Genomic DNA, 15,271 nt, shown 5'->3' with positions numbered 1-15,271 from the left:
GAGAACGTGAATGTGCGACCAGGGTTTTGATTGATTTATCGCCGATAAATCAAGTATTTAACCCGGTCTCACAAAGGCCGAGGTATGATGTTTTATTTCGGATGTTCTACGCATCGATCCGTCAGTACGCTACGGGGGGTGCTGGCAGAAAATGCTCGGTTTGAATTCCATTGGCATGGAAGGATCTTGCATATAAGTCTATCTTGCATTAACAAGTCCTTGTGTGGTTTACTGATATGCAGGCAGCTACGTACATCCAATCTGAGTCATGTAAAACTCATGTGGCAGTCGCGGACACTAGATGAACGATAAATTGATGCAGGATGAAACATCCCGTTTGCGGGCCTCTCTAGTGGCCAACTAGTCAATAACTAGAGTAGTCAACGAAAGGGAGCCCATCTCCGAAATCCCGGCAGTATGAATCCCAAACTTTGTTTTCTTTTTTTCCTTTCCAGAAGCCCCATACATAAACCGCAATGAAGGAAAAGGGGGAGTTGGTCTAGAGCACAGCCTCGTCGATAGATAGCCCTTATCCTTGAACAACACGGGATGAAATTGTATTAAGGATGAATGAGTCAAGGATGTGTGCTTACGCATTTACCTCTTTAACGACGTATCCGTTGTATTGGTGACTCGCAAATAAAAGTCGATAGCTGTAAAATAGTTGAATGACTGGTTGATCTGTGCGAGACAAAAAAGTTTTCACTTGGTACGTGCTTTCGGATAAGCGAGGAGGCTCAGTTGAAGAAATTGGATACGTATGGTGAAAGTTGGAATGAAGCATAGTAAAAACAAGAGAGAAAGTACAATTGCAAGTTGCATTCTAGGCTGCCTGTAGGATATTTCAGTTTCATGAGAGGCATAAGGGTGTGGAATGAATGGAGTAGTAAATGCCAGCAGGATTACATATTACATATCATTGTGGTGTGTGGACATAGCGTTAGGGTTAGACAAACCCTCGGCTGAAGCCTAATAACCTACCCACACACTGAGAGAATTACTCAGCCTTGAGGGCCGAAACGGTACGTTTACAGAGTCATTCTACCTGTCCACCCTCCTTGTTTACAGCCTCAAGTATGCTCGGGCCAGAATAAATCGCCCTATACAATCCTTAGAATGGCTACAGTGACTCATCGATCGAGTCATTCCAACAAATGTACTAGTAGTCATTTGTATACAAGCACAGCCTTGAGTTGAGCTGGCAGAATGCTTGGGCTGCAATCGCAATATAAATTTCGTGTATGTACGATACAGTGGGAACGGTGGGCCGCTAGCAGTTAGCGCAGGCGCCACTTTCTGCCGGACTAATAAACTGTCGCGCACTAATACACTAGTATATTCCAGCACGTACGGTAATTTATTACCACTCGATTATGCAGAACTGATAAAATCAAGGCCCGTCGCCCAGCATGCCCGCTTCTTCTTCTCTTTCCTTTCCTCCCCAGCCACTGGCTTTTCACCACCATCTCAACACAAACAGCCTCTAATCTTGACAACTTGCCGATATTCAGGTATTCGTGTCGACGAACTGAATATTTCGACCGAAATCAATTACTCTACTTGAGAGGGAGGGGTTCATCAATCAGACCCTTTTGAGTATATCCGAAAAGCTTCATCTTTGGGTCCCTATCTGTCGTCGGATCCAGACCTATCCACACTACGAACTCGTCCATCGTGTTCGCTTGCCACAACGCTCAAATGCCCGTGCTGTCAAGACACGCCTCTCTCCTCTCCTCTCCTCGACCGAAGCCCATACCCCGGTGACGGTCCTACTCCCAGTTGTCTGGTTTGACTCATTTGCCACTGAATCATTTTGCGTCTGGTTAGATATCCTGTACAATATAAGTGTTGTTTGTTTTTGTTTCTGCTTTTTTCCTTGCATTGTTGCGTTTGTTCTATTCTTGCATTGAGGACTACTTGTGTCCAGTTGGAGTCGACTTTCGAATTTGCATCCATACGTCCAGTCCATGCACCGTCTCGATAATGTATCACCAAACTAGCCCATCCCGCGGATGGCAGGCCTACGACTACACCACCTCTCCGCCAAGCTCACCTTACTATCAATCTTTTTATGCCGCGAACACGGCATCCCCTCGCGCGCCCCCCAAGCGCCACTCCCGCAAAGCCAGTTATGCATCGCCTAGGGAATCTGGCTGGTACTCGCACTACCCCCAGTACCAAGAGCCCATTCCAGAATATGCGTCATCCCGCAAGTTCGACAATGTAAGTGCGTCTTTTGGTCAAAAGAAAAGAAAACATCGCGCTTCCATGCCGGGTGACGTGCCTTCCTATGGCTATGTATTTGGTTACGATTACGTCCGTCCCTCGCGTACGCCGACACGACCCATCGTTATTGATGTGGTTGACGAAGCTGACGATGAGCCGACTTATATCTACCGCGAGCCAAGAAGCGTTCGCTTCCAGCGATCTTCTTACACAACTGCCCGCAAGACAAAGACGACCACTGATCCTTATTCTTTTTCTCACCAGGCTCCCCCCATCTATGAAGAAGATGTAAAACGGTCCCGTGCTCGTCGTGCTTCCACCTCGACTCGAACATCTCCCCAGAAACCACCCAAGATGACTACGCCTCCCAAATCCCCCTCTAAAGCCACCGCGGAAGATGCCAAAAGGGCCGGTATCCCACACGGCTATTCGATCAAGAACTGGGACCCGGATGAGGCTCCTATTATACTTCTTGGAAGTGTCTTTGATGCAAACTCATTAGGCAAATGGATCTACGACTGGACCGTTTACCACCATGGCGCTTCTACTCCGATGGCCGATGTCGCGGGCGAACTATGGCTGCTTCTGATCAAACTGGCCGGCAAAGTCAAGCGTGCCGATGAATTCCTCGACCGAGGTGGTCTCAGCGACGAAGCGAAGGATCTCCTTGAGGACTTTGTCGAGAGCGGCGAACGCCTGTGGATCCGATTCAAGGACCTGCTCGAGAGTTGTGAGAAGTTCATGTACGATGCCGCCAAGCGCGAAACCCGCCGTGGCGCTCCGGTTTCGATGGGACGTAATGCCGGCTGCGAATTTGTCGAATCCATGTTTGGACGCGATCGAAACCTTCATGAAACGGAGAAACTCATGAACAGCATCCGTCTGTGGGATATGCGGTTCGATGCGAACTGCGAGGCCATCCTCCGACCTTCTCGCCGATCCAGTCGGCGACAGTCTACCGTTTAATCCACCATCTATGTACTCGTCATCCACTACTCAATCCGACGAATACACTCAACTACTCAAACCTTATTAATAGGTTTTATTCAAGTCATTTCAGCGAGATAAAAAGTTTTATTTCTGGTGGGAACTTTTTGTTTTCTTCCAAATATTACAGGGCCCGGCTTCACTGCCATGCATTGCATCATCATCATCATCGGGGTGTTTTATCCTTACATACCTCCAAATCTTTCCTTTGTCATAGCCATTTCCTGGCGTTTGTTCTTTTCATTTCTGTGCTTAGAGATACCCAATCTCGTGCTGTGGAGTTCATCTTTTCCGAAGGTTGGATGATACCCTTGATTTATGTCGTATATATTGCTAATACAATCATACTATCATTATATTAACTGTTGTAAGACTATCGTAAGACAGGATTACCCCTCTTCCAGAAAGTTAGTATGTACTACCCCGACAAGGTTTAACCAAGCATGCATGGAACATTATTATCGTGCTAGCGAAATAGCCGATAGGTCACCGCATCTTTAGTTGAGCAACGCTTGGACAGATGCATTAGTTTCATGCTTGCTGATCAAGATTGAAAACTTGTTATTGACGTTGTGCGGGGATACACTCGCGCTACGTAGTAGTCAACTGTACTCCGTACACAGTTCAGAGAGTAGAGTGAGAACAGCCACGCACTTGTATGTACAATCGAGTATAGCAAATCAACCATCTGATTCTGATCAGCTTGCATGTCCAAGAATACATACTTAATTACTGGATTAGTAACAATCCAAGGAAATCTTCGCCTGAACTTGATCTGAACTCTTGTAGTTCCTAGCCTCATCGCCTGCGTCACTATCTAGTTTTGTTTACTACCAATGAGCCTCTCGGGATTCGCAACCTGGCATCTCAGTGGAGCCTAGATCAGTGATAACGTTAGGTAGTCTGCTTGATTAGACTGCCGCTGGGTGCTACTGTTTGACAGCATATTTTCTCATTCCTTTTCAAAATCGCTCGTTTTACTTAATCATTAATCATAAACCGACTCTTACCCTTCCAAAAGAATGAAGCAGATACGCTTTCTTGCTGTGAATACTTTTTCTTGGCTTGCTTGCTTGGTTTCAGCCCTCAACTCCTACAAACACAAGTACCTCATTGTCAATCCCAAGAGTAATCCCTGGGAGCTCGAATCTAAAGTTCTGCCTTGAATCTCGCAATACAGATCTGTTCCAAATCGAACAACTCATAGTTGATCCAACAACCCCACTCGTGTAAGACTCTTACCTTTCTAAATCACTCGATTCGACCTGACACTGCCGTTTTAGCGAAGAAAATCTTGACATCTACATCTATAATAAGTTTCTAGGGAAAGTGCATTCATGAAATTTACTGACTGCACTGGGAACCTTTCTTTCAGACAACCCAGATCACCCAGTTTGAAATTAGTATACACGCGAGAGCTCAATCAACAGCCCCGTGAGGAGTGGCACAGTTCCGTTCTGCGGTTCTGCGGTATAAGGGGGAACATCGAGCAACCAGATGTATGTCCACCTGAGAAAGGATTTGCCTTAATCAGTCTTCATTATTATATACCCTGGCTTGTAGGTGAAGTACGTTAACCATCTTCCTTTCCATGTATATATAAATTAACATTGATGTTAATGAAACAGGGAAACTCTACTGTGAAATTTGACGAAAAGACGAAGGAGGGAGAGTGGATTTATTGTCTAGATGGAGAATTTGAGCTTAAGTACCCAGAAGGAAAGTCGGTTTGAACATATTTTATATATGGCCCTTAAGTATCCAGACCAACCCCGACCCTCTTCCGGGTTTGGGCATCGTGCCCACAGAATTGTCAGGGTTAGGGTTGGCGAATTGCTCTTCTCCCCTCGATTCATTCGGTGGATTTGATCTTGATGGGTATTGCACACAGGATTCAAAAAGATCAATATTATTGCAGGAAAAGCTCTCATGCTGGATATAATACTCAATCAAGGTATAGATGATTATAGGGCAGTGAACTCAGAGATATCTTATCGTTGACGTAGTTACATCCCCGTATACGCATTCAGAGCAAGCTGTCCCCCCAAATGCGCGTAGAGAATATTGCTACCAGCAGCAACTTCCTCTTTCCGCACTATATCCATCATACCCGCAAGGCTCTTACCCTCATAAACAGGATCAGTAATAAAAGCCTCCGTCGAAGCACCAAACTTGATAGCATCGATTGTCTGCTGATCCGGAATACCGTAAACACCCGCATGGTATCTATCATCGAGAATGATATCCTCTTCTGTGATATCGTCCTCACTCAATCCAATTTTGACTCCAGTTGCCTTAGCAATGCGCAGGATCTGGTCAAAGGTTTGCTTCACTGTTGCAGAGGCATCGATTCCAATGACTTTTCGGGGTTTGGAGTTATTCTTCTTTTGCGCCAGTTTGAACCCTGCTACCATCCCTGCCATGGTTGATCCAGTGACGGCACATACAATGACAGTATCAAAAAAGATGCCCATCTCTGTTTCCTGTTGCTCTACTTCGAACGCCCAACGCGCAAATCCCAGTCCTCCCAATGGATGATCTGATGCTCCAGCGGGGATGTAATATGGTTTCCCGCCTTTGTCGATAATCTCTTGTTTGAGATTTTGAAGGGTCCCCTTATGCTCGATTCCGAAGGGGGAGGGATCGAGTCGGACGTCTGCGCCCATTAGGCGAGAGAGTTGGATATTCCCGGCCTTGTCGTATACGGGATCCTCCCAATTGACCCATTTCTCCTGTACGAGGGCTACCTTCATTCCTAGCTGGGTGGCTACAGCTGCGACTTGTCGGGTGTGGTTGGATTGGAATCCGCCAATGCTGACTAGAGTATCGCACCCTTGTGCTAATGCGTCTGAGGCAAGATATCTACTATTGGTAAGCATATAAACTTCGATAAGACGGGCGTGGGTATAGGAGCATACTCTAATTTCCTAGTTTTGTTACCACCAAAGGCCAAGCCCGAATTGCAATCTTCTCGCTTCGCGTAGATGCCAACTTTTCCGCCAAGGGCTTTTGTGATCTTGGGGAGGTGTTGAATAGGTGAAGGACCAAAGAGAAATGACTCTCTAGGGATGCTGGCAAAGGGCTCTGGAAGCTGGACACTAGCCATTTTGTCTATTCAATATACAGTAACCGTATAATTTGGAATACCGGGAATGATTGAGGAAAAAGAAAGGAACGACTAGGTACTCTGCAACCCCTTTTATACTGTCCGACCCAGTCACCCGCTCGTTAATCGTGACATTTTTGAAAAAAGTAACAGAAACACGATCTCCATCGCATCGGTGGTCTTTGCTTGGCCATCCAGAATGAAATGAATTTTCATCATCCAGTGCATTTACGTACCGTATCAGAGACGTAACGGACAATTCTTTTCCGGCGGGGAAGCAATCTTGACCTCTTCTTATCTTGCTAAGTTAATATGACCAATCATCGCGGTAGAACTCCGTCGGGGAATTGTTACATATAAGGTTTGAGCTCTTACGTACATTTTGAGCTCGGTGAAATGGTAAGAAATAATGATTGTTTGCCGATTGATTGATCATAGTGTATGCGGTGTTCTTTGCGAACTTTGAAGTGAGATACATTGTCTCGAGGTCTGCTTTCGGTTACCTGGTCAAAATCGTCTAGAGAGTACTTGGAAGATTTCAGGTGGTTTACCTCTTAGGGAGCTTTATATTTGATATTCGGATGTACATATTAAATCAGTGTACCTAGTTCCCGTGTTCAGGTGGATTACCCCACTCTGAGAAGTTAGTCAGGTTGTGCATTCAATATTTCTATATATTGACAACACCTCGGTATTAAAGCTAGCTGGGAATCCTGTGATGCATAGCCCGAGCAAGCACATCATAATATGATACCACGCCATCTGAGATTTTATTGAACGTGATGAAATCAAGCCAATTCATATTTCTGAAGATCAAATGCTTGCGGATAGTCTCACCAAGGCTGTCGATCTGAAGATACTGGAATGGTTCGTACAAGAGTTACGGCTAGGAGATTAGGAGAATTGAATCTTCGAGCCATAACGTTCAAAATTACAAGATTGCCAGAACGAGCGTTCAACACCCTCGAATTGCTTATATGTTGTTTTGTGATTTTTGTTATTTGTTATTGATTGTACAACTCACATTCTCTGGATGTTGAACGAAGGGGAGTACAACGGGTGCACTATTGTGGAAAGATGATGAACTTGATTGGTCCCTCTCTTGGTCTCCGTGTTAACTAACTAATTAGTATCACGTGAGAGGGAGTGTAAATATCATGTGACCTTCGGACCGATATTTATCCATACGGGATAGAACACCTCACCCCTTAGATAGCCTCCTCTAGAAAAGAGATAAGCAGATAGAGAGAATAGGAACGTAGAGAATAGGAACGTGGAGAACGCTCTATCGAGAACCAATCATTCCCCAATAGGGAAGCGTACAACTGATATTTCTACTCCTGCTCATAATCCTTGGCAACCAGATCTTCCTCTGAATTCTTTACATTAAGGATTTCAGCTGTGACTGCTATCAAATTTCTGGAAATTGCAGGTATAACGACAAAAGCGAGCAATACTATAATTTGGGAAGGAAATATTTGCTAGTAATATTGCCCGACGTTAAGTCAGCCACAACGTGGTGCTTCCGTTCTACTGTAACGAACAACAAAGAATGGAAGTACGCAGAGCAATCGACCTCAACAGTCAAGTGAATAATCATGAAAGACACGGAAGATTGATACTCTCTATACAGTAACTCAGAGGGTGTGGATGAATTATATAGGAAAGGATTAATTGGGCCCAGTCAGCGTAAACCTACCAAGTCTACTCCCCTACGTCCAGCCTGGGTGAGTTGAACTTGAAGTCCATCAAGCAGAAGTCTGAAAGGAAGAATTTCACGTTACTGTTGCATGGGCATCGGCCGCATAGCGCTGCAGTTCCATTTTACGGAGGAACGTGAGACCGCGATATGCGCACTTGATGTGCTTGATGACATCGCCATGCGCCTTGAATGTTTGCGTACGCTTCCGAACGCGAGATTAAGGTTATCCACACAAAGGAAACAAAGACGAGGTCTTTGAACTCTTTCCTTTCTCTCTTTTGGCCTCGGGACTTGTAATACCGCATGAATTGCTTCCTGTAATTTTAACTCTAGCAAAGAGACGCTCTGATCCTTTGTCTTGACTTTTGGGTAGGGAAAGTTACGGGTTACGCCGATGTGCCCAAGTATTGCCCTAACTTAGAAGGGCCTGATGACTTATTATATTTGTGATCAATGTTCATATCATCCATAAGCAGCTTATGTTTCAGTTTTTCATCTAATCCAATCTATCAAAAGGGGAAAAAGCAGACATCTCTAGCATAGCAATAGCCAAGTCGAGCGTGGTACTACCTGCGCTGGTAACGGCTTGCTTGCGAGCTCAAAAACCAGGCACAGTGTACGATCCGCGGTCATCTCTGGCTTGGGGGGTTACAAGAGGGCTTGCAGTGATCAGCCCTCCCTGGAGTAGCAGACTGATTGCACTGATAAACATCATCTTTGAGGGCAAGAAGACTGAATGGTTGAAGGACTCGTGTATTTGCCGACCTGTCTTTGAATCCTTTATGCAGTATTGAATGATGGGGATTGCCTTCACTTAAATATCTCCAATCCAATCCTGATTGACTCTAATGGAAAGTCGATCTCATACAAAGAGCAAATCTCCCTGAGGCCTGCTACTTCAAAACTGCGAATAATTCTAGTTCCACTCATATTTCATATCTAGACACAGAAGTGACAGTGTCGTCTGCAGTTATTTCTTTTCTATCTGTGATCGAGGTAAATCATTGCCTTCGGAAGACAAGAGCAATGAGGATCTGCTTCATTAAACGATTAAAGAACTTTAGAGCTTCGGAGAGAGCGCTCACTCATCAATTATCCATCAATCATGCGATAGAAGTACTCTCGTATAAGGGGCGGAAAAAAGAAATGAAACGTGTCAGTAGTTGATCAGCTCATGTCAATGTCAAATTGCATTCGTCGAGAAGGCGAGGGGAGCGAGAAATAAGTCTATACTCCATACTCTACATTATTCCGTGTCCTCCGCATTTCTTCTGGAAGACTGACCGGGGCAGTAAAATCGACGCCCGTATCTATTTTGGACCTCCAGGGAAGAATCCCTGTTTATGTTTCAGGGAAGGATTGATTTTACCGAAACTAAGTTTATACTCCCTCATTAGGGCTTCCTATTTAGAAATCTTCAGCCATTCCAGGTGGTTTTAGAGCTGATCTCTTGATTCTAATAGTTTTCAAGGCTCGTGGAGGAGAATGCACACCGCTTGTAGAGGTGGTTACTCTGGATGTTACTGACACTACATCAAGTCTTCTAGAAAGCTCTGACTGACTTGATAAAAAGCTTGGAGATGATAGGAGTATAATGGGAGTTTAGATTTTGGGGAAGATGAAGCTGAAAGCTCTGCAGCCTAACAATCCTAGACGAAGTAAATTGAAACACAAATTACCCTATTATATCTATATAAAGCACGCTTGCACGACATAATCAGTGCACGAGTGGCTGTATCTTCCAAAGGAGTTTTGGCATGTTTGAAATCATATGACTACTAGCTTTCTTAGACATTTCCGTTATAGCTTCATGTCTTTTAGGTACGGACTGATGATCCCTGACGAATATGGAAGCAGTCCGTATGAGGAAGTTCATATGTACAGGATACTTTGATCACCTGAGCATTAAACCTTAAGGACAGCAATAAATCTAGGTATGTATTGATGGTCAGTCCGCTCCCGAGAGTAAATGTCTATTTCATCTTCATCACTGTTCTCGGCAATCTCGTTTCCTCGCTTTCTATCATCATGAGGTCTCTTATTACTCTTCTTCCTGTGTTTTTCCTTCCTGTGTTGGGTTCTCCCATTACGGAGGGCTTCAGCAAGAGAGACGATCGTGGCTCTAAAACCGTAACTGGCATCAGCGCACACAAGGAGGCCATCTTAGATGCTGGCGGGAACACCCTTGATCTTGCCATTGCCATGCTTGAAATGTAAGCTTGTATTGGTTGATCTCTTGCCTGTGACTCTTATAACGCGATAGCAAAACCATGAATACTGCCGACTACTCCTATAGCGACGGAAAGACCTATGATGCCGCCAACTTCAGTATGTTTAAGCAGAACTGGGGCATACTTCGTGAACGTGCCTATCGCTACGGGTTCAAAGGCCAGTCCCAGGACGAATGGGACAACAGCGCGAGACTGAAGTAAGTGGCATTCAATCTTCAAGTGTCGGCTATGAGTGTCTGACGAGCTTCTCCGAATAGCTAGGACGTTTACGCCGATGTTGCCTCCCGCTGGGATTGCCAGGAGTACTATGACTATGATAAGTGGTTAGTGGTTTGGCGGTCATCGTGATGGAGCATCTGGTTTGACCGACCCTTACACCGAGGATACCACTAGTGAGGTCCCACAGACTCTCTCCTTTTTTCTGCTTCATGTGCATATAAGCCAATAAGGTATATAATAAATAAAGACTACAAGAATGCCGTCGAATGGATCCAGCAACTAATAGACAGTAATGACCAGTACAAGTGGGACCACGCTCGTTTTTGGGTCTATATTCCTGCAATTTGAACAGAACCCTACTAGAAGGATTCCTGGATCCTCGGATTCCATTGTAGGATAAGATAGGGATGGATCATTGGGCGGATCACCTGTCGAGTGATTATAGGATAATTAAATCTTGTTATAGGCCTTGAGAATGGTCCAGTTGATATCTATGTTTGGCACCTTGTGGTTTATTCTGTATGCTACAGGTCTGAATGGACTGCAGGTGCTTGCCCAGGTGTTCCCGGGGCATTGAGTAGGCAACGGTGCTGTTCGAAATTAGAGGATGTGGTGTTAAACAACTGCATAAAGTTGAATGCTCGCCATTTGATCAACTATACTATGTAAGGTTACTATGTTTTTGAGAGTGTGGTGACAACTCAGAACAGGAAAGTCGAGAAGCGCCAGAGATGTTCCGGTAGGTAGGTATATACAAAGACAGAAGTGCTACAGCCATAAAACATAGTACATCTTGACTTATTAAAATTAAGCCAGCTGCGATATTTCAACCTTGGACCACCAAAAGTCGGTTTGCTCCCTGTCCCAGCTATCAGCCTCAAACTTTGCAGCTGGTGCCACATTTCCTCCAATGAGTTCCTCATTCCCCTGGCCGAATATCAACACTCCAGGCTCATCGGGCAGATAACGCTTCCACTCTGGCCGCTGGGCATATCGGCCCGATATAGCGTTGGGGTCACCCTGTGTAATGAAGCTAGTGATATAGGCGTGTAGAGTACCCGAGAGTTCTTTCTGTGATTCCGACAGACTAATAATATTGTTACTGTACGCCTCATAGTACATATTATCTCCATGATTTGCGCGACCAACTACCGTCCGGGCTAGGGCCCAGTGGTATAAGTAGACTGGTACTCCCTGAGAAGAGGCAAAATGTGCTGTTTGACGGACAGGGGCTACATATGCGTAATGACCATATGCAGCCTCGATACGTTTGTATTGAGCCCCGAGGCCATGCTCGAGCCGAGTTTCCACGTATGGCGACTTAGGATCAGTGCTGGGTTCCGGATACAACTTTTCAATAGTATCCAGATCTGCCGCCGAAAGCTCCGGGAGTAGCGTATGCCAGAAACCGCGAAATTGCTCAGGTCGAGACATGGTCTTATCGACATACATTGTTCCTTCGTTGGTATTGAACCCCGTCATTATGGGTACTTTGTTCCACAGCCCGGACTTCCAAGCATCAAGGGGTTTGCGCGAGATGATATCTCCGTCTATCACGGGTTGAAACGCCCACCGTAGAGATGGGTTCCATTTATCGAACACTGCTGCTTGAGCATCCGTTATAACTGAACTTGGTAAGGAGCGCAGGAATGGGAAAATTTCGGATTCTGGCAGATTTTCCGGGCATTGTACCTCCTTTAAGAAATCTTGGAATTGCTGCTCGTGGACCTTTGCATCGTAAGGACGAACAGCGCGCGAAGTCGGTGATCCGGATTCTATGATGGCTCGGTGAAATAAAGGTTTGCGATGCTCGTCATAGTTGAGAAGATGATGACCGATCTGCCCACTGTGTCAGAGACTTATTAACGTAGATGAATCAGCAATAAAAAGGAATGTACATACGGAGTGAGCTCCCGCCGAGAGCCCAAAGAGAGTAACATTACCTGGATCTCCTCCAAATGCCTCTATATTTTCCTGCACCCACTGAAACAAAAAAATCTGATCGTGCAACCCCAAATTCAAAAGACCTTCCTTTTTGGACAAAGTAGATGGCAAGAAACCCAGAGCTCCCAGACGATAACCAAAACTGACCGCGATAAAAGGTTCTTCTGACCATGCGAGCATTGATGCAGTATCGTGCATTGATGCCGATCCTCTATTGAAAGCACCACCATGTACGTATATTGCGACTGGCAGTTTTTTTGTATGATGCCTAACAGGTTGGAAAATATTGGCAGTCAGACAATCTTCACTTTTCTCAACTTTCGGACCTCCCATCAGCAAAGCCTTCCCCGGAGCTGCAGGGCCATATTTTGAAGCGTCAATAACCTTTGTCGAATTAGGGACTTTGACAGGCAGACGAAAACGTAGGCCCCCCACTGGAGGAAGTGCGTATGGAATGCCTAAGAAGGCATTCACAGGTTGAGGAAATGCGTTGTCCAATTGAACTCCCACCACCGTTCCCTGGGGCAGGGTAACAGAGAGAGACGCAGAATTTGAACTCATAATGTGGTTAGTCGCTTGGTGTTTCGATATATCAGGGGTCTCACTCTTTGAGATCAATATGAGTGCTGAGCAATGGCTAAGGTATATCGTGCACAGACAGACCTAAGTATCTGTCGTGTGATGCCGTATCTGAGGAAGTTTAAATCTGATAAAATCATAAAATAGTACCTCGGGCTCAGAAGTAGGGGCCGGGCAAATCAGAGGACGCTTTCCTTGACCAGCAAGATACCGGGACGGACGTTTCGGAAGTTTTCCGAGACACAAAACCCCTATTTTTTCTACTGATTTCAACGTCCCCATCTCGTAATGTGTTGTTATCGGAAGACTTGGAGATGCCCCCGCTCAACTGATGGGGCATCCTTATCATTTCAATCTGATTGTAGCTAGACAAGACAAGATAATGCTTATGAATATCAGATGTAGATATCAAATTGGATTGATTGCTGGGCATAGTTCAACATAAACGGATACCAGTCCGAACTCGGTCTATATAACGCCGGAATCCACGAAGCCCATGTGCAAACATGGATGGATCCTGGAACCATCTAGTCCCAGCTTCATTATTCCGGACACTCGTGCTGAAATCTTTTGTTTAGTATTCGTTATATTTATACGTAAGTGGATTCAACAGTGGAGATCCAGCCATGGATGTCGAAAAGAAAACCACTTCCGACATGAAGGACCCCATTGCTCAAGAAAAGGACCTTCAGACCGGCGTCATCACGGACCTCGACGAAGGCGAAGTCTTCCTGCGAGAAAATGGCATCACGAACGACCGCGTCCACGAGCTCCTGGGTGACAAGCCTCGCAACAAACGTCTGGTGCGCAAGGTTGATTTGCTTCTCATGCCTCTTCTAGCAGGCACCTACACGCTCCAGTATATTGATAAATCGGCATTGGCATATTCCGCGGTATTTGACCTGTTCACAACCACACATATGTCAAGCAATCAATACGGCTGGCTGGCCAGTATTTTCTACTTTGCATACCTTGCTGCTGAGTATCCATGGGGTTACCTTGCCCAAAAGACGAAAATGGCCAAGGTGGTGTCTGGGAATATAGTGGCCTGGGGTGCAATGCTCATGATCACCGCGGCTTGCACTTCATTCACGGGCATGGCGATCTGTCGATTTCTCCTCGGTGTCTTCGAGGCTCCAATCACACCTTGCTTTATGATGATTGTCGGTATGTGGTACACACGGTCCGAACAACCCTTTCGAGCAGGCGTGTTTTATAGTTGCAACGGTCTTGGTGCAATGATTGGAGGCCTCCTCACCTTTGGCATTGGTCAGATCAAAACTATTGCGGTTTGGCGGGCCATCTACTTGATCCTCGGTGGTGTCACCATTCTATGGGGTCTCTTGATGTTCGTGTGGCTCCCAGACGACATCATGTCTGCCAAACGCTTCACTCTCGAAGATAAAGCCCTCCTCATCGGCCGTGGTCGTCTCAATCGAACAGGAATCATCAATCGCCGAATCAAATGGTACCAGATTCGAGAAGCGTTCATTGACCCTCAAGTCTGGATTCTGTTTTTCTTCATGTTGTTTAACGAGACAATCAACGGCGGTATCGCCAGCTTCAGCAAGCTTATCATCAAGGGTTTGACAGGCAGCGCAATCACAACAGTTGCACTAGGAATTCCGTTCGGTGCTTTTCAGATCTTCTGGGTCCTGTCGGGCACGTATCTTGCGTCCCGGATTCCCAACTTCCGCACTATCGTCATGTTCGCCTATTTGATTCCAACTATCATTGGTATATGCATAATGTGGAAGCTGTCACATAAGACGCATAAGGTTGGGGTTTTGTTTGGCTACTACATCGTTGGCTCTTATGTGTGCTCCCTTGTACTTGCATTACAAATGCCTGCTACGAATCTTGGTGGCTACACGAAGCGTACAACCAGTGTCGGCCTAGTCTTCCTGGCATATTGCGTTGGAAATATTATCGGACCTCATGCATTCTTAGCTAAGGAAGCTCCTATCTACCAAACTGGATGCAAAGTCATTTTAGCATGTTCGTCTGCTCAGGCAGTTTTGGCTATTTCTCTGCGGTTGCTCTTCATTTATCGCAACAAGCAGAGAGATGCTGCCGCGGCGAATGTGACTGGGGTAGAAGGAATTGAGGCCTCGGGAGGAGACGAGTTGCATGATTTAACTGACTTTGAGGTTAGTCCTCTTCCATCTTACCCCTTTTGTCCAGAGAGATGTGCTGACAGGAGAACAGAACCCTCACTTCCGGTATGTACTATGAAGGACTCTCGCTGGAGGGATTTTCTTCGTTAGTTGTAGGCTT

The 15,271-nt window shown here is 45.6% G+C and overlaps 6 protein-coding genes across 6 annotated transcripts, besides 1 other annotated feature; 3 read left to right on the top strand and 3 right to left on the bottom strand.

Moving 5' to 3' along the window:
• Positions 1 to 1,983: 1,983 nt before the first annotated feature.
• TSTA_056050 (uncharacterized protein) lies at positions 1,984 to 3,532 on the top strand (the record flags this gene model as incomplete). Its single annotated transcript, XM_002487171.1, has 2 exons — positions 1,984 to 2,223; positions 2,248 to 3,532. 2 exons carry the CDS (start codon positions 1,984 to 1,986, stop codon positions 3,190 to 3,192), a joined length of 1,185 nt encoding a protein of 394 aa, XP_002487216.1. The 3' UTR covers positions 3,193 to 3,532.
• A 1,687-nt stretch (positions 3,533 to 5,219) lies between these two features.
• TSTA_056040 (1-aminocyclopropane-1-carboxylate deaminase, putative) lies at positions 5,220 to 6,371 on the bottom strand (the record flags this gene model as incomplete). Its single annotated transcript, XM_002487170.1, has 2 exons — positions 6,132 to 6,371; positions 5,220 to 6,075 (listed from the first exon to the last, which is right to left on the bottom strand). Exons 1-2 carry the CDS (start codon positions 6,317 to 6,319, stop codon positions 5,220 to 5,222), a joined length of 1,044 nt encoding a protein of 347 aa, XP_002487215.1. The 5' UTR covers positions 6,320 to 6,371.
• Positions 6,372 to 6,983: 612 nt separating this feature from the next.
• Positions 6,984 to 7,214: a mobile genetic element.
• A 929-nt stretch (positions 7,215 to 8,143) lies between these two features.
• Positions 8,144 to 8,654, bottom strand: TSTA_056030 (uncharacterized protein; the record flags this gene model as incomplete). The annotated part of the gene is made up of 2 exons (XM_002487169.1): positions 8,144 to 8,332; positions 8,592 to 8,654. 2 exons carry the CDS (start codon positions 8,652 to 8,654, stop codon positions 8,144 to 8,146), a joined length of 252 nt encoding a protein of 83 aa, XP_002487214.1.
• Positions 8,655 to 10,049: 1,395 nt separating this feature from the next.
• On the top strand, positions 10,050 to 10,453 carry TSTA_056020 (uncharacterized protein; the record flags this gene model as incomplete). Its single annotated transcript, XM_002487168.1, has 2 exons — positions 10,050 to 10,234; positions 10,285 to 10,453. 2 exons carry the CDS (start codon positions 10,050 to 10,052, stop codon positions 10,451 to 10,453), a joined length of 354 nt encoding a protein of 117 aa, XP_002487213.1.
• Positions 10,454 to 11,278: 825 nt separating this feature from the next.
• On the bottom strand, positions 11,279 to 13,420 carry TSTA_056010 (extracellular lipase, putative; the record flags this gene model as incomplete). The annotated part of the gene is made up of 3 exons (XM_002487167.1): positions 13,145 to 13,420; positions 12,374 to 13,078; positions 11,279 to 12,310 (listed from the first exon to the last, which is right to left on the bottom strand). Exons 1-3 carry the CDS (start codon positions 13,274 to 13,276, stop codon positions 11,279 to 11,281), a joined length of 1,869 nt encoding a protein of 622 aa, XP_002487212.1. The 5' UTR covers positions 13,277 to 13,420.
• Positions 13,421 to 13,620: 200 nt separating this feature from the next.
• On the top strand, positions 13,621 to 15,229 carry TSTA_056000 (MFS transporter, putative; the record flags this gene model as incomplete). The annotated part of the gene is made up of 2 exons (XM_002487166.1): positions 13,621 to 15,144; positions 15,203 to 15,229. The coding sequence occupies 2 exons, from the start codon at positions 13,621 to 13,623 to the stop codon at positions 15,227 to 15,229; spliced, it is 1,551 nt and encodes a 516-aa protein (XP_002487211.1).
• Positions 15,230 to 15,271: the final 42 nt, after the last annotated feature.

The sequence above is a fragment of the Talaromyces stipitatus genome, genomic scaffold (genome assembly GCF_000003125.1).
Source record: "Talaromyces stipitatus ATCC 10500 scf_1105507295487 genomic scaffold, whole genome shotgun sequence".
In the NCBI taxonomy this organism is placed as follows: domain Eukaryota; kingdom Fungi; phylum Ascomycota; class Eurotiomycetes; order Eurotiales; family Trichocomaceae; genus Talaromyces; species Talaromyces stipitatus.
This window is presented reverse-complemented; position numbering and strand designations above follow the sequence as displayed.